Below are 19,200 nucleotides of genomic sequence, written 5' to 3'. Positions count from 1 at the left end.
GAGAAAAGGAGACAGTTACCTACAAAGGAGTTTCCATAAGACTATCAGCTTGATTTCTCAAAAGATACCTTGCAGACAAGAAGGGACTGGCAAGAAGTATTCAAAGTTATGAAAAGTAAGAACCTACAATCAAGATTATTCTATCCAGCAAAGCTATCCTTTAGAATTGAAGGGGAGGAAAAGTGCTTCCCAGACAAGGTAAAGCTACAGGAATTCAACATTACCAAGTCCCTATTATGTAATATGTTAAAGTGACTTATTTAAGAAAAAGATCAAATCTACCAACATTAAAATGACAACAAGCTCACAACTATCAACAACTGAATCTAAAAAATAAAAACAAAAACAAACTAAGCAAACAACAAGAACAGGAACAGAATCATAGATATAGAGATGATTTGGAGTGGGTAAGGAGAAGAGGGAAGCATAATTGGTAGGTACAAAATAGACAGGGGGAGGTTAAGAATAGTCCAGGAAATGGGGAAGCCGAAGAACTTATATGCATGACCCATGGACATGAACTAAGGTGGGAATTGCTGGAGGGAAGGCGGGTACTGGATGGAGGGGACAAAGGGGGAAAACTCTGGATAAGCATAATAGCATAATCAATAAAATATACTTTAAAAAAATAAATAAATGTACTTCTTATTTAGAAGTGAGACAGTAAAAGGATTTATTACATGCACTGCTTGTTTTAGTCCCAACCAAAATTTCTAGAAGACCGTTCTAAGAACCTGGTATCTTTATTGGGGAAGAGAAGACCAGAAATTTACAACTGCTATCATATATAACAGAAGAAACTGGTAGTTTTTTCCAAGAAAGTTAATGTTTTCACCTTTGCTAATTTATGTTAAAAATGGTAATGAGTTTCTATCGGAGACATCAAAGTCAGCAGAAAAAACCATAGCTGCATTTCATATTCTACCACTTCCTGTTTTGCCCTTCATAACACAGACTGATATAAATTACTTTAAAATTTAAATATTTTTGTTTGAAGTACTGGCACCAACACCAACATTTTAAATTTTAGTTCCTGCTACATTCCAGAGCCTATCTTAATCTTTTAACTAAAACTTAAAACTTCACATTATACAGGGAACTGATTTTGTGGCAAAGGGTAAATAAACCCGATGACTTGCTTTAAAATGTCTTAAAAACATGTTAAAGTACCTTTTAATAGGGATACTTTAGCAAGTGGTTCATTTAGGTCTTGCTCATCCATTTGGGCATCTACAGGGGGAATAAAAGATAATTAAAAATAGTAGTCATCTCTAGCAAGCTGACACTATCAAAATAAATAAATGAAATTTATATTTCTATTGTATTTGAACAGTTGAAATTTATACAACTGTTGGATAGATTTATCAGTATAGCTAAGATTCAAAAAAATGACTAAATGGAAGCATTGCTTTTACTTTAAACACCAACTTTGAAATCCACCCACATTAACCTGCATATCTAAACTGCTTGGTAACAATAACACCTGCAGATTAGTAAACATTAGGTTAAAGCTCACCTGTAGTGTCGTCGCTACTTTTTTCCTTGCTTGGACTCAGAGTATCTGATAAATCAGAATCCTTTGCTCTTGCCTGGTTTTCTACCAAGAAAAAAATAAAAGTAGAATCTCATTATAATTAAATAGCTTCTATCAATAAAAGCTTCAGGCTATGCGTGCTCTAAATCTACTGTATGCAAAATACTTTTAAAATTAACTGAGGTCACTGAATCTCTTACTTCTTCACCACTCTAGTCCAAAATGGAATGCTGGTTATTACACGTAGTTCATATTAAATTATAATGTGGATCATGTCTGCTGTGCAGAGAGCTGAGGCTTTTGTTCAAGGCTGTCCACTGGCCAACTGGAAGCAAAAATGAAGCAAGCTTTGCAAAAGTATTCGGAGAACTGCAACAAATACAGCAAAATTCCCTGGACAATGTGGACATTGTATGAATATGAAACGAAATGGCTCTATTATATAAAAACACTACTTAGGTTGTCTTAGTAATATTTATACTCACAACAAAACAAATAAAATAATAATTACTTGTGATAAAAGTAACATTTAAAATAATAAAGTAGCCTTTTATATCTAAAGAAAATATAATTGTACCTAAACCACACTGAAAAAAAAACTTTTAAAAAAATTTTGTATTTGCATGTAGTGTGCTGCCTGATCCAATGAAGACATTGTAGGTATAGTTTTCAACGAAGTGCTCTCAGAAACCCTAACTGCAACTTCAACAATTAATTACAGATGAATAGCAATTAATTAGGCCCTAGATTCTTGTCTGAAATGGCACACCCGTGTATACTACAGTATAGCATTTGGATAGCATTTCCAGAGATGATTATTTTTCTGTAATAACTACACTGGAAAATTAGATATAATCTGGTCCCTGCATTAATTCCCACAGGAGCTCTATTTCAGTCAAGCCAGCCTCTTTACAGGGCCAAACCATGTCAGCTAATTATGACCTGCATTCTTTGCTTAAGTTGAATTTCTGTAAACTCAATGACCATTCTCTCTACTTGGCTTGTTCATTCTATAAGATACAGCTTAAGTCCCCATCACCTCTAAAAAGGTCTTTATATTTCCAGCATGCTGCTCCTTTTATTGCATCTTCTCTGTGTCATATGTTTTTGGAATTAATCATGTTCTATTTCATATCATTCTGTGTTTGTGTGTATATATGTATATATATCTTACTTTCTTAGGGAGTTAAAAATTCACTAAGCATATGATTATTTTTATGATGTTATATATATTTGACTGTAGTGTTTGTGGTGACATGTATCAAAACTTAAATGTGCATATCCACTTCTAGAACTTTTTCAAAGTTGATAATAGTCTACATATAGTACCATAGTACCTATAAACATGTTCACAGAAGCATTACTCATGATGAAATGGAAAATATTCAAAATATATTGAGTACAGAAATAAACCCAAGTCTCTATGGTCAATTAATATTCGACAAAGGGGGCAGAAGCATATAATGGAGTAAAAATAGCCTCTTCAACAAATGGTGTTAGGAGATCTGGACAGCTACATGCAAAAAAATAAAACTCGATCACCAACTTACACCATACACTACAATAAACTCAAGATGGATAAAAGTCGTGATACCATAAAAGTCCTAGAGGAGAACATAGGCAGGAAAATTTCAGATATTCCACGCAGCAATACTTTCACTGATATGTCCCCTAGAGCGAGGGACATAAAGGAAAGAATAAAGAAATGGGACCTCATCAAAATAAAAAGCTTCTGCACAGGTAAAGAAAACATCAGTAAAATGAAAAGGGAACCAACTGTATGCAAAAGTATATTGCCAATGACATCTCGGAGAAGGGTTTGATCTCCAAAATATATAAAGAACTCATTTGGCTCCACACCAGAAAGACAGACAACCCAATTGAAAAATGGACAAAGTACCCGAACAGACACTTCTTCAAGGAGGACATACAGAGGGCCCAGAGACATATGAAAGAATGCTCAGTATCACTAGCCATCAGAAAGATGCAAATTAAAACCACAATGAGATAGCACTTCACACTGGTCAGAATGGCCATCATAAACAAAGCAACAAACAGCAAGTGCTGGCAAGGTTGTGGAGAAAAGGGAACCCTAGTACACTGTTGGTGGGAATGCAGACTGGTGCAGCCACTGTGGAAAACAGTATGGAATTTCCTCATGAAACTAAAATGGAACTGCCTTTTGACACAGCAATTCCACTGCTGGGATTATACCCTAAGAATTCTGAAACACTAATTCAACAGAACCTATGCACCTCAATGTTCATAGTGGCACAATTTACAATAGCCAAGTGCTGGAAGCAACCTAAATGCCCATCAGTAAATGAGTGGATCAAAAAACTGTGGTACATTTACACAATGGAATACTATGCAGCAGAAAGAAAGAAGGAGCTCCTACCCTTCGTGACAGCATGGACAGAACTGGAGAGCATTATGCTAAGTGAAGTAAGACAGGTGGTGAAAGGCAAATACCATATGGTCTCAACTTTAAGTGGCCCTAATCAACAAAACAAACAAGCAAGCAAAATATAACCAGAGACACTGAAATAAAGAACAAACTGACAGTGACCAGAGGGGAGCAGGGAGAGAGATAACAGGGAAAGAAGGGAAAAGGTCGTCAAAGAACAAGTATAAAGGACCCAGACAAAGCCAAAGGGGAGAAGGATGAAGGGTGGGGTGGGGTAACATGGTGGTGGGAAAATGGAGACAAATGTATTTGAACAACTATTAAAAAAATGATAAAAAAATATATTGAGTACTATTAAGTAACAATAAAGTCTGTTAAACAACAGTATGCATAATATGACCCCATTTAGACTGAAAATAGCTATATATTTAGCTATGAAGTTTTGTTATATATATTTATGCAAGTGTAGAAGGATCTAAAACAGAGAAAACAATGGTTACTTCTGGAAATGGGGACATGGTGGACATTTACTTTCTAACTTTACATAGCATAAATTGTTTGAAAAATTATAGTGAATACTGTTTTATAAACAATTAAATCAAGACATATTTTCCATTTTGAAAGCAATCAGAAACCTATTTAAAATTATTACTTGTCAAAATATCCATATAATATTAAAATACAACTTGTTATGGCTATTACATATAAGAACACCCCTAGAATTTCTGGCTTAACTTGTGAAATGGATGATGGATTACAAAAAGCCTTTGTTGCTTTTCTCACTGACATTTCTTGTCAAAGGTCTTAGAGACGAAGAACTTGGATTAGAAGTAAAGTCACTGACCATGGAAGCCCAAGAGCATCCCATCTGTTCCTGTGCATTCACAGAGTGCTGTAATCAGACATTTCTGAATGCTGTAGTTTTGAACACACAGTTATAATCTCCAATAAAACTAATACATCCAATCTCTCTCTATATATAGAAAGAAAAGGAACCACTCTGGGAGAATAGAAAGGAAAAGAACAAAATGACTTGCTTTTTATTTTGATATTCTTGGCAATTCTTTGATCAAGATAATGAGGTAAAACCAAGGGGGATATATTTTCAAAAGTATTTCTCTAGCTTGGAACTTTTATTTTATATGTAGAGCATTAACCAGGAAGGTAAAATTGCCTTAAAAGTTGGACCAAATCTTTCACTAAGGCCTTACTAGAATCTAAGCTCCACAAAGGCAGGGCTTTTTGTCTGTTTTGTTAACTGCTATATAACTGCAACACCCCATCCTCACCATTGCATAGAACAGTGCACAGTCCACAGTAGGTGCTTAAAAAAAAAAGGATGATCGAAGGTACAAATCTACTGTAAGTAAAAAAACAAGGTTTTAGCTAGTGAACTCATGGTCCATCATATTTATGTCCTGATATAGGCAAACTAGATCTATTTAAGAATGAAGCACAGGACACAACAAATGACTGATAAAGTATATACTTCTTTTCAAAACCTCTTCTTTTCAAAAACTCTTCAGCTATGAAGCAGCACCCTGTTTTCTGGTATAAAAAGAACTTCTAGTTTATTTTCTCTGCAGTATTTACACATGAAGGTACATAACAAAAGTACACAGAAGACAATGGGAGAATAGCTACCAATATCAATACCAAAACTATTCCCAAACTGGGAGGTCTACAACGAGGTGACTATTTTCACTGTATCTTTGAGTAGACATAATGATGGATGGGCAAAACAAACATATGGGGCCACATACCACTTTGTATACCACTAGAACCAGTACTTGGAAAGAGAGCAAGGTTAAAGGTCAAGGAGGGAAAGGAGAATGAACATTTATGTGGACACCAAAATGGTGTTTCCTGCTTTATAAGCATTATTTCATTAAATTCCCAAAAAACCCTATAAGTTACCTATTGTAACTCTCATTTTACAAATGAGGAAACTGAAGTTTAAAGAGCTAAAGTAAGTTGCCTGATAGCATATAGTTAGTGGTAGAACTTGAAGATGAATCCAGCTGTCTTACCTATTCATATTCTTATTACTTTCACCCCTAAAGCAATTGTAAACATACAATAATTGCAAGTTGAGTGAGGGCTTAAATAGAAAGCATATGCAACCTATGATTACAGCATCTGAAGAAAATACTAAGATTGTACAGCTGATAATTGGTAATTTTTAGCAACTAACACTTTCAATGCAGAAAAGAAAATTCCCCCAAAAACATCACCAGTGAAATAAAAATAAGACAATTGAGCCAGATCCAAAAGAAAATACATTATAGCCAGATATAAAATATTTAAAATGTAACTCATTTCAGTCATCTGGTTTGTTGCAGGTATTACCTCTGCATGATAACTGTGAGAAGTACTAGTAAAATGCTGGCTGCTGACAGAAAAATCTCTGGGTATATAAAACTTGTATCTGGGTCCGGCTGGGTAGCTCAGGTGGTTAGAGGGGCATCCTGATAAGCCAGGTGACAGGTTCAGTTCCCAGTCAGGGCACATACAAGAATCAACCAATGAAAGCACAGGTAAGTAGAAGAACAAATCTGTTTCTCTCCCTCTCTGTCTCTCTCTCTCTCACAAATCAATAATAAAAAAAAAAACCCAACAACTTGTATCCGTATTATTATTCTTAAAGAGTGTATTCTATTCTCTTGTATGGACTTACTTGCTGTAATTTATTTATAAACACCTTTATGTTTTTCTCTTTTTGCTTTTAAAACAACATTAAAACAAATAACTTTGCACATTTGTTCAATTTCTTCCTTTGGATAAAAACCCAGAAGTGGAATTGCTGGCATGGTCTTTAAAACCTTCAATACATATTTTACAGTCAGGTTTCAAAAGGAAATCAGTAAGATTGCTCACAACTTTTAAAAAAAATGACATCACATAATTTCAAGCAAATATGTCTAATTCAGAATGCATTAAAAAGAAGCATCAAGATACTTTCCTTTAATTAAAGAGATACTGATTTTTTTCCCTAAGGCTCTATTTGCACTTCAAAGTGCTGGCTATTAAACCAGTTATTTAGGTGGTGAAGTAAAAGCTATTTTAAAGTTTGTTCTCATCTCACTTTAATAAGATGAAATAAATTGCCTATGTTCTAAAAATAGTTTGCTGTTCTGAAACTCAATGCCTGTTTGCCAGAACAATATTAGTGATGCATATTCTATGCATTCTTTCCCCAAATATGGCATCTGCCATGTACAAAACTCAGAATGGAAGCAACCAGAAATGACACTATCCTTTTAAATATTTCAAAAAAGCCAAACAGATCTAATTACTTTCATTAACAAGAATATGCTAAAATTGAGTATTCCAGGCTTTTATCACTCATTGTTTTAATTAACCAAAATGAGAATCTAGCTTTAGATTTTACACTGGCATGTTCTGACAAAAGTCCTAGAATAATAAGCAGGTCCTATCAAATTTGCCCAATTTCCCCGTGCACAAAAGTGACTTGACAGTAAGATGCTTTAAAACTCACTTTTCTTCTCTAAGTTTGACAATCATAACAGAAGAGAATTAACAAATAAACTACTTCAGGAAATTAATAGGACTGTTCATTTTAAAATACAAGAAGATTCTACATGTTCACCTTTGTTTAAATCAGTTTGAGATGACAAAAATGAAGAAAATATTATCAAAAGAAATGATAAAGTTACAATATCCCATCAAATAGAATTGCAAACATTTTTGACCTGTTTTTTTTTCCAACAAGATTTACATGCTGTTTGAATAAAAATTTGAGATAAAAGCTGAAAATAATGCTGGAAGTGAAAGAGATCGCAACAAATCTTTAATACCTAAAGAAACCTATTCTAAGCATTTAAACACACACACACACACACACACACACCCCTTTAAAAAGAAACTTTCCAATTAAGATATCCTTCTTAAAACAGAATCTCAACTATTTTCTATTATTATTACATGATACTATTACAGCACTGCCATTTTGTGAGCTGTAAGAAAGAAACTGATTGTTAAAATACCATGACCTTGAAAATATACACTAACCTTCATTATCCAAGAGTTGTCAAACCCAGAGAAAAACCCCATAGAAAACAAACCTTTTGAAAGCTTTGTTTCTTCTGCCACTTTGGTTAGATGCCCCTCGACGATCAGCTTCTCTGCCAAAGAAAATAAACGTTACTATCCAAGTCCAAACTGAGTAGCATTTCCCTGAGCGGGGCAGTGTAGCACATTCCATGACCAAATTTAAAGATGATAACATTACTCCCATGACTAGGCTTGAACAAAAACTAGACCCTGGAAGGGGAACTAAAAGAACTCTAACTAGAGTTCTCTAGTTGCTCTAGATAATAGAGCAATCAGATTAAAGCAGAAATCTGGGGGTAGGGGAACATTTGCCTTTTATCTGTATTAGTTTTCACCTTATTTTACAGTCTAACACTTTACAAAAGCACTCGGAACAAAGCAACCCTTTCTAAATCAAGGATATTCAGTTAAATTCTGAGAAGATATTTTATTTAAATAAAGAAGTAATACAAATTACTGTACATCAATAATTTGCATTTCTTTATTGATACAATTCAGCAGAAATGCATATGCAGGCATGCCTATACAAATGATTCAGTTAGATGAATCATTTTAGAAGAGCTAATTATTTTAAGAAAATTGTTTTGTTTTATGAGGGATTCTCTGTAAATATAAATGTAGCTTCTTTATCATTTATTTGTCATATTTTCTTTTTTAAAAAAGATTTTATTTATTTTTAGAGGGCAAGGGAGGGGAAAAAAAGGGAAACAGTGATGTGCGGGAGAAACAGCAGTCTGTTTGCCTCTGGCACGCCCTGACCTGAGGAGCTGCCTGCGACCCAGGGATGTGTCCCGAGCCGGAATCGAACCATTTCAGTTTGTGGACACCCAACAGAGCCATACCAGTTGGCATGTTTTCATATTCTTTTCACTGAAGAGGATAATATTCATACCCTGCATGCCCCCTTATTTAATCTTGTATGTCAGTTGATCTTCAACCTACACTTTTGCACTATGTGATAGAATTTCTCTATTCTTTCACTCTTCAACCCCACTGCAACTTGGTCTACACCTGCAATTCAACAGTCAAAACTGCTCCAAGATCACTATAACTTCCTATTTGACAAAACCCATGGCTCCTTTTCAAATTTTATATCAGCTCTTTGTAGTATGTGGTACTGTTTGCCTCAGATGCTTTAAAAAAAAGCCAAAGTAATAGGTTTAGATAATTTTAAAAGGCACTAGTACTACAAGATGTATAATGTAAGAGCTCCCACTCCACTCCATTCCTGAAATTCATTTCCTAGAAACAAAAACCTTTAAATTTTAGCAATTTGTTCTGACGTTTACATTTATATTTCTAAATAATTTATGAAGGGAGGCCCCCAAAACTGGAATTATCTTCTAGCAAACCATCTGTATCGGTGTACCAGCTGGCACTGTTGTGAGAGGCTGTTTGGCTTCAGTGAATTATTTTTGAAGATTCTTTCAATGTGTCTGCCCATTTCATGATCAGTGATTTATGAGCACACCTGCCTACATTGTGTTGAGTGTTCAGCAGTTTTGACCCAAAATGGCAAGACCCCCTTTCTCCAACCTCCCTATTCACCTGATTTTGCCCCAAGAGACATTTTTTTTTTGTTTCCCTGGATGAAAAAAGTCCTTGAAGGGAAACATTTTGCCAACATGAAAGAGGTGAACCTGTTTTCAGCACTGGAAAAAGCCTCTTGATAGGTTTATTACATTAAATGAAGGGTACTTTGAAGGTGACTGAAATCTAAACACGTGAGAACTACATAATTTTTTAATAAATAAATTCTGGGTTTTTTGGGTCCTCCCTTGTACTGTGATCTATTTTTCCATTTTAGACATTATTTATTGACAATACCTTACAGATGATTAAGCTCTCTTATGTCCTACTATTATCCTCATAAGATTTACACTTTGTCCATCTATAATCAATATTTATGTAGGGCAGTACAAAAGTAGGTTTATATTTGTAAACACACAACACAGAGTTTATTCTTGTATTGTTATTAATTACTGTATTATCTTCCACACAAACTGTAAACCTACCTTTGCCCCACTTTGTATTATGACTATTACTTATATCTCAGTCATATAATATTCTATGATGATATTTCTCTTATTATGTAGCCATTTAGTATTTTGGGGGCTTATAATTCCTTATATTGTTTTGTTATTTTTTTATTTTTTAAAAGATTTTATTTATTCACTTTTACACAGAGGAGGGAGAAAAAGAGGGAGAAAAACATCAGTGTGTGGGTGCCTCTTGTGCACCTCTCACCAGGGACCCAGCCCACAACCCAGGCATGTGCCCTGACTGGGAATTGAACCAGCAACCCTTTGCTTTGCAGGCCAGCACTCAATCCACTGCCCATACCAACCAGGGCTGTTTTGCTAATTTTTTACTTATCTATCTCAAACACAGCCCATGTTCTTATAGAACCATAAAACTCTCAATATTGTCAAACATATCAGGTAATCTATCACATTATATTTCCTTGTTCCTCTAGCCCTTTAATCTTCCTGCTCCAGCCTGGGCTGGATCCTATGCAAAATACCCTGATCCCAGATTCCAAATCTTCCTCGCCTTGCTTTATTCCTTTGTTTTAGTTTAACATGTCCTCGGATAATTTCCTGAAACGAGTATGTAGAAAGCAAATGCTTTGTTATTTTGTTCCCCTGAAAATGTTATTTTTTTTATCCTTACAATTGACAGATAGTTTGACCAGATACAAAATTTCTACAGGAGATAATTTTACTTCAGAATTTTGAAAGCTCTGTTCCACTGTCTTCTAGTTTCAAACTAGGTGAGTCTAATACTGGTGAGTTCCACCAGCGGGCACAGTAGAGACTTGTGTTCAGCAATGCCTGGTTTGTCTATTCCTTCTGGGCATCTGGGAGGACTGCATGTTCTAAATCCCTAGCACTGAGGAAACCCCACATGACTGGTTCTACCCAAGGCCAAAGTATCTGAGAGCAGAATTTTCTATACTTTCCTCTTCCCCCACTCTAGAAACTACATGTTGAGATGGCAACAGCATAAAATGATAAAGCCTACATCAGCCTAGATCCCTGAGTAACAACTTGGAGAACAGTGTTCTTCCTCACCATAGACATGTAACATGAGTGAAAAATAAATGTTTATTTAATTAAGCCATTACAATTCCAGCGTTTCTTTATTGCTATTTTTTTTAGCTTAGTTCATGATGAGTAATAAATATGAAATCCTTTGTTTCTCTTGGCTATTTTCATAATCTTCTTATGCCTGGTGTTCTTAAATTTCATTAACCTCAGTATATATATATATTTTTAACTGAGATACAATGCACATAATGTATAATAATCTTTGAAAGTCAATAATTCAGTGGCATTTAGTACACTCACAATTTTACACAACCACCACCTCCATCCAGTTCCAAACCATTTTTATTATCCCAAAAGGAAAACGACATACGCATTAGGAATTTACTTCCCATCTTCCCTCCAGGGCTCTAGCTATCACTCATCTGCTTTCAGTCTCCATGAATTTCTGTTTTGGATATCTCATAAGTAGAATAATATGTAAATTTTTTTGTCTGGGTTTGTGTGTGATCTTTTAAAATACATTGTGTTCCATCCATGCTGTCACAAAGGGTAGGAGTTCTTTCTTTCTGCTGCATAGAATTCCATTGTGTAAATGTACCATAGTTTTTTGATCCATTCATTTACTGATGGGCACCTAGGTTGCTTCCAGCACTTGTCTATTGTAAATCATGCTAAGCAAAATAAGTCAGGTAGTGAAAGACAAATACCATATGATCTCACCTTTAACAGGAACCCAATCAATAAAACAAACAAGCAAACAAAATATAACCAAAGACACTGAAATAGAGAACAGGCTGACAGTGACCAGAGGGGAGAGGGGAGGGAATTTCAGGGGAAAAGTGAAAGGGTTTATAGGAACAAGTATAAAGGACACATGGACAAAAACAAGGCAGTGGCGGGGGGGAGGGGGATGGGAGTAAAAGGCAGAGAACTACTTGAACAACAATTAAAATAAAAAATAAATTTAAAATTTTTTAAAAGGATGAAAAAAAAACACACTGCATCCTTTCAGTTTAGAAGCTCATAGCTTCAATTCTGAGGAGTTCTTTACTCATTAATAAATTCTTCTCTTTTCCTTCTCTTCTTCCACTTTCTCCTTTCCCACACTCCGGAAGTATTAGTCAGATGTTAGATCCCCAGGGTTAATTCCCTAATTTTCTTAAAATTTCTCTCACTTTTTCTTAAACCAAAAAAACCTTGTCTTTTTTTTATATTTTATGGATTATTTCTTCTACTTCCTCTTCTAACTTTTTTACAGATTTAAATTTTAAATATATCTGGTATCCTAGTTTTAGTTTTCAAGAATTTTACTTGTACTGTTCCTTTTTAAAAATAGTATCTTTTTCTAGTTGCATTTATGAACTATTTTATCTTTCTGAAGAAATTAATTAAACACATTTCAAGTTTTATTTTGCTTCCTATATTTTTTGTGTTTCTTTCTTAGTCATAATTTCTGCTTGCTTTGTTTTAATCTCTGTCTTTCTCAGCAGAAAATTTCCTCAAGTCTAGTGATCTTGGCCATCTCATCACATTTAGGGTGAGGCAATACAAAGCTGACAAAAGTTCTATGTGTATGAGCAGGGCCTGTTACCTGCTGAGCCACACAGCGACACTTTGTTAAGGAGACTATCAACTCTCGGTATCAGTGTTTTCTCTTGGTCTGATCATGTACATAGAGTAGACTCCCCTAACCTTCCTTTTGGGAAGTGCAAACCTGATGACTAGCACTCTGATTCAATATACAGGCTTTCACTTAATTCTTTCACTTTTTTCTTTTCAGTAAGATGCTCATATACTGACTTCTGGCCAAGATAGAGGCATAGGTAGACACACAGTGCCTCCTCACATAACCAAAATAAAGACAACAACAATTTAAAAACAAAGTAACAACCAGAACTGACAGAAAATGGAACTGTATGGAAGTCTGACAACTAAGGAGTTAAAATAGACACATTCGCCCAGACCGGTAGGTGGGGTGGAGGTGGGCACCTGGGCAGAGGGGTGGAGGCAGAAAAAGCAGTAGCACCGGGCCCATAAGACGGAAGTGGGCGGACCCTGGGTGTGGGGTGGCAACAGGCAGACCCAGGGAGGTGGTGATTGTGAAGCCAGGCACAGTGTGCAAGGTGGCTGGCTGACCGAGAGATCCCACATTCTCGCACAGATAAACCAAGTGAGGCTGGGGAGCGAGACAGACTGCGCAACCCAGGGTCCTTGCGCCGGGAAATAAAGCCTCAAGGCACCGATTGGGGACACCTGTGGGGGTTGAGGCACAGGGAGAGACTCCCAGCCTCACAGGAGAGTTCACTGGAGAGACCCACAGGGTCCTAGGACGTACATAAGCCCACCCACATGGAAATCAGCACCAGAAAGGCCCAGTTTGCTTGGGGGCAGCGGCGCAAGGGACTGAAATCCAACAGAGAATGGAGCAAGCACCATTGTTCCCTCTCAGACCCCGCCCCCACATACAGTGTCACAACCCAGTTACTGGGCTGCCCTGCCCTGGTGAACACCTAAGGCTACGCCCTCATATGTAAAGTGCACGGCAAAACAAAACAAAACAAAAAAATGGCCCAAATGGAAGAACAGATCAAAGCTCCAGAAAAAATACAACTAAGTGACGAAAAGATAGCGAATCTATCAGATGCACAGTTCAAAGCACTGGTGATCAGGATGCTCACAGAATTGGTTGAATTTCATCACAAATGAGATGAAAAAATGAAGGCTACGCTAAGTGAAATGAAGGAAAATGCACAGGGAACCAATAGTGATGGGAAGAAAACTGGGACTCAAATCCCTGGAGTGGACCAGAAGGAAGAAAGAAACAAACAGAAAAAAATGAAGAAACAAAAATTCAAAAAAATGAGGAGCGGCTTAGGAACCTCCAGGACATTGTTAAACATTCCAACATCCAAATTATAGGGGTACCAGAAGGAGAAGAGGAAGAGCAACAAATGGAAAGGTTATTTGAACAAATAATAAAGGAGAACTTCCCCAATCTGGCAAAGAAATAGACTCTCAGGAAGTCCAGGAAGCTCAGAGAGTCCCAAAGAAGTTGGGCCCAAGGAGGAACACACCAAGACACATCATAATTACATTACCCAAGATTAAAATGAAGTAGAGAATCCTAGAAGCAGCAAGAGATAAGGAGACAGTAAGCTACAAAGGAGTTCCCATCATACTGTCAGCTGATTTCTCAAGAGACCTTGCAGGCAAGAAGGGTCTGGAAAGAAGTATTCCAAGTCATGAAAGGCAAGGACCTACATCCAAGATTGTTCTATCCAGCAAAGCTATCATTTAGAATGGAAGGGGAGACAAAGTGCTTCCCAGATAAGGTCAAGTTAAAGGAGTTCATCATCACCAAGCCCTTATTTTATGAAATGTTAAAGGGACTGATCTAAGAAAAAGAAGATATAAAACTTGTATAGTAAAATGACAGCAAACTCACAATTATTAACAACCACACCTAAAACAAAAACAAAGCAAACAACTAGAACAGGAATGGAACCACAGAAATGGAGATCACATGGAGGGTTAGCGACAGGGGCATGGGGGGAGGGGAGAGGGGGAAAAGGTATGGAGAATAAGTAGCATAGATGGTAGGCAGAAAATAGACAGGGAGAGGGCAAGAATAGTATGGGAAATGTGGGTGGGAGAGAGTGTGCAGGGTGGAGGGGAATGAAGGGGGGAAAACGGGACAACTGTAATAGCATAATCAATAAAATATATTAAAAGAAGCATAAATGGTAGGTACAAAATACACAGGGGGAGGTTAAGAATAGTACAGGAAATGAAGAAGCCAAAGAACGTATATGTACGACCCATGGACATGAACTAAAGGGGGAATGCAAGTGGGAGCAGTAGGTGCAGGGTGGAGAGGAATAAAGGGTAGGTAAAAAATGTGACAACTGTAATAGCATAGTCAATAAAGTATACTTTAAAAAACAGAAAACAAAAGATCCTCATATACCACCCTCAGCCATGTCTATAGACTCCATTCCAGCCTCCAGAGAGATAACCTTCACTCTGTATGTGGAAGGAAAGAGCCACTTGTCTGTGTGCATGGACTACGGATGGAAATATGTATCACCTTGCACTTCTGCCCTATTGAACAGGTATGAAGTGGCTCTGATGCCTGAGCCACAGTTTTAAGTTTCTTTTTGGGGGTTTATTAACCTCCCCCCAACTTACAGGCCCTTAAAAAGAAAAAAACCCCACAAATCTCTTACCACTCAATTACCTGCTTTACATATTCCAAAACTTTGTTGAAATCTATTATTTACTGTAGTCTCTACTTTCCATTTTCTTTTTCTTTGCAATATGTTGTTTAAAAGATTTTATTTACATATTTTTAGATAGAGGGGAAGGATGGGAGAAAGAGAGGGAGCGTGCGTCAATGACTAGTTGCCTCTCATACACCCCTTACTGGGGACCTGGCTTGCAACCCAGGCATATAACCTGACTGGGAATCAAACTAGCAACGCTTTGGTTCTCAGTCTGGAGCTCAATCCACTGAGCCACACCAGTGAGGGCCTCTTTGCAATATTTTTTAAAGTATATTTTATTGATTATGCTATTACAGTTGTCCCATTCATTTTTCTCCCCTTTATCCCCCTCTGCCTGGTACCCCTACTCCCTCCAGCATCCACCCACCCTACCCCCGAGCCCCAGTTCATGTCCATGGGTTGAATGTATAAGTTCTTTGGTTACTACATTTCCTATACTATTCTTAACATCCTCCTATTTCATACCTACCAATTATTCTTATTTCCTATACCTTTTCCTTCCCTATTCCCCCTACCCTGCTGATAACCATCCATGTGAACTCCATTTCTGCGATCCTGTCCCTGTTCTAGTTGTTTACTTAACTTGTGTTTTTGCTTTTTTTTTAGGTTAAGTTGTTAATAGTTGTGAGTTTGTTGTCATTTTACTGTTCATAGTTTTGATCTTCTTCTATTTCTTAGATAAGTCCCTTTAACATTTCATATAATAAGGGCTTGGTGATGATGAACTCCTTTAACTTGGAAGGACTTTATCTGCCCTTCCATTCTAAATGATAGCTTTGCTGGATAAAGTAATCTTGGATATAGGTCCTTGCTTTTCATGACTTGGAATATTTCTTTCCAACCCTTTCTTTTAAGAAATCAGGTGATAGTTTTATGGGAACTCTTTTGTAGGTAACTGTCTCCTTTTCTCTTGCTGCTTTTAAGACTCTCTCCTTATCTTTCATCTTGGGTAATGTAATTATGATGTGTCTTGGTGTGTGCTTCCTTAGGTCCAACTTCTTTGGGACTCTCTGAACTTCCTGGAAGTCTATTTCCTTTGCCACACTGGGGAAGTTTTCCTTCATTATTTTTTCAGATAAGTTTTCAATGCCTTGCTATTGTTCTCCTTCTGGCATCCCTATGATTCAGATGTTGGAACATTTAAAGTTGCTCTGAAGGTTCCTAAGCCTCTCCTCATTTTAAAAAAATTCTTATTTCTTCATTCTGTTCTTGTTGAATGTTTATTTCTTCCTTTTATTCCAAATCATTGATTTTGAATCCTAGTTTCCTTCTCTTCACTGTTGGTTGTCTGTATATTTTTCTTTATTTCACTTTGCAAAGTCTTCACTTCCTCCTTTATTTTGTGCCCATACTCAACCACTTCTGTGAGCATCTTGATTACCAGTGTTTTGAACTCTGCATCTGATAAGTTGGCTATCTCCTCATTGTCTAGTTCTTTTTCTGGAATTTTTATCTGTTCTTTAATTTGGGCTATATTTCTTTGCTTTTGCACACCTGTTATGTTGTAAGAGAGGAGCCTTAGGTATTTGCCATGGTGGCAGCTCACATTCCTGTGTTGTGGCACTGTATGTGGGGCAGGGGCCAGAGACAGAACAATGCTAGTTGTTCGGCTCTCACCCTGCTTTCAAGAGACTGGCAGTTTCTTCCGCTGCCACGACCCCCACAGGTTTTTACAGTCACAGGTTCTAAGGCCTTATTTTGCCTGTGTTTGAACCCTGGGTTGCATGGTTGGTCTCACTCCCCAGTTGTTCCTCCTGGTTTATCTGTATGCAAATGTGGGACTCCCTGGTCTGCCAGCTGCCACCCTGCCACTCATCATCTCTGCCCCATCTGTCAGTCTGTGCCCATTCTACCAGTCTGGATGAATATTTCTTCTTTAACTTCCTGGTTGTTGGACTTCCACATAGTTTGATTTTCTGACAGTTCTGGTTTTTATTGTTTTAAATTGGTTGTTTCCTTCTTTTGGTTGTGTGAGGAGGTGAAGCATATCTACCCATGCCACCATCTTGGCAGGAACTTTTCTGTGCAATCTTATGTCTTTAATAATCTTTTACTATGAATGAGTCTATATTTAATAAAAAATGTACTGCCTCCCTTTTAAAACTCTTTTCCTTTGACCTCTAGGATAACACCTGTTCCTATTTCTTTTATGTGCTTGCTCATTCCTTCTATCTCAGCCTTTCATTGATTTTCCTTTCTTCTGTGATCTAAATGTGTGTTTGTCTTCACAATCTGTCAACAACAACAGTTATTTTAAAATGACATTAACTACATGCTACACTTATATCTTCTATATGTTGATGCCTATTCTAGCCCTCTCTCTTATGTCTCAGAACCCTATTGTCTAACTACTTCCCATTTTCACCCAGAAATCTCACAATAACTTAATTTTATCATGTCTAAAATGGAGTTTACCTTCTTTTCCTTTCTCCTCTAGATGGATTTGGTATCTCTCCCTTCTCCTTTTCCCATAACTTTCCATTCATATCTCCATTATGCTATTACCAACTATTTATGTCTACCCTTTCAAACATATTATGAACTTTTAAGACTTCTTCAAATATTTACTATGCACTAGGTACAGTACTAGGTATTCCTCATAGATTATAAGGAGCAATGTGATAAATCTAGAAATTTAGAGTCTAGAGAAAGCAGGGAGATATTGTATTAATAATTTAATTACTAATAAAATTCTAACACAAAATATGAGTTCCACAAATGTTTCTTACATGAAAACAGCAAGTAGTAAAATAATATAAACATGAACTTTAAAAGCCATTCTAAATTTTCTTCTAGTGTGTTGAAGATCTAAGTACCATCTTGTTTGAAAAATTATAAACACATATCACATCTGGAGTCATTTGTTGCTTTAAACCTTCTCACCTTTAAAATAAAGTCTGAAGTCCCTACCATGACCTATAAAGCCCTGGTAATCTAGCTCAGAGGTCAGTCAACTACAGCCCCTCAGAGCCAAATCCAGTCTGCTGCCTGTTTGGTAGATAGTTTTATAGGAACACAGGCAGGTCCATTCATTTACAGATTGACCATGGTTGCCTTCCACCACAATGGCAGAGTTTAGCAGTCCCAACAGAGACTTTATAAGCCTGCAAAACCTAAAACATTTATTATCTGGCCCTTTATTTTTTTAAAGCATTTTTATTGTTATAAAACTCAAATTTCAGATCCACCTTGGGTTTTCACATGGTTTTGATTCAGAAGGATCTGGAGAGATTGCTGGTGAGTGTGGAGGGAACTTTGAGACAGCCTATGAGAGCCTGTGCTCCCCAGAGAGGGCACATAATAGATTTCCATACCCCCCTAGATAAAGGGTAAACAGAACTAGCATGTTAGCATTGCATTGCCCTGGTAACTGAGCTAGTGCCCGACACATGGCCTGTGCTGAGACACTGTGCAGGCTGATGAGTGTGATGAAAGAAACAGAAAGCACTCTTCAGAGGTTAGGGGGAGGTGTAGACCCACCAGCCTCGCCTGAATTGGATGGGAAGTTGGATGCTTCTGCAGCCACATGGAACTGTGGTACCCAAATTTTTAAATGGAGAAAGGGTGGAGACTCAGCTTCTTCAGCTTCCCCTTACTCACCCAGTCAGGGGGCTGATTCACACCAAAGTTGAGTCCTGCACATTAGGCCACGACCCAGGTACATGTGCCTTGGTGGTGGCCCGTGAAATACCATGGCTCTGTGCTGGATAGTCCCAGACTATGCCCTTCTCTGCCTCTGAGATCAGCACATGGACACACAGGCCAGAGTACTTGCTGGCCCCAGGGGTGTGAGCAGCCTTGGGCCCTGGCCCCGCAGACTAGCCCCTGCACAAATGGCAGTGTGGTATGCAG

At 37.3% G+C, this 19,200-nt stretch overlaps 1 protein-coding gene across 34 annotated transcripts in view; it reads right to left on the bottom strand.

The window, feature by feature from the left end:
- Positions 1-19,200, bottom strand: part of LOC123814288 (sarcolemma associated protein) — a 154,344-nt gene that overhangs the window by 28,740 nt on the left and 106,404 nt on the right. For 33 of the 34 annotated variants that reach the window (XM_045831977.1, XM_045831973.1, XM_045831993.1 and 30 more), the window contains 3 exons: positions 8,027-8,086; positions 1,517-1,597; positions 1,171-1,230 (listed from right to left, as the gene is read on the bottom strand). In XM_045831977.1, coding sequence (XP_045687933.1) covers positions 1,171-1,230; positions 1,517-1,597; positions 8,027-8,086 — 201 coding nt within the window. The other variant, XM_045832009.1, reaches the window with a different exon arrangement.

This window comes from Phyllostomus hastatus, unplaced genomic scaffold, assembly GCF_019186645.2.
Source record: "Phyllostomus hastatus isolate PE091 unplaced genomic scaffold, TTU_PhHast_1.1 phas_contig_16, whole genome shotgun sequence".
Lineage (NCBI taxonomy): Eukaryota > Metazoa > Chordata > Mammalia > Chiroptera > Phyllostomidae > Phyllostomus > Phyllostomus hastatus.
Note: the sequence above shows the minus strand (reverse complement) of the source record. Positions and strands in the feature narration are given on the sequence as shown.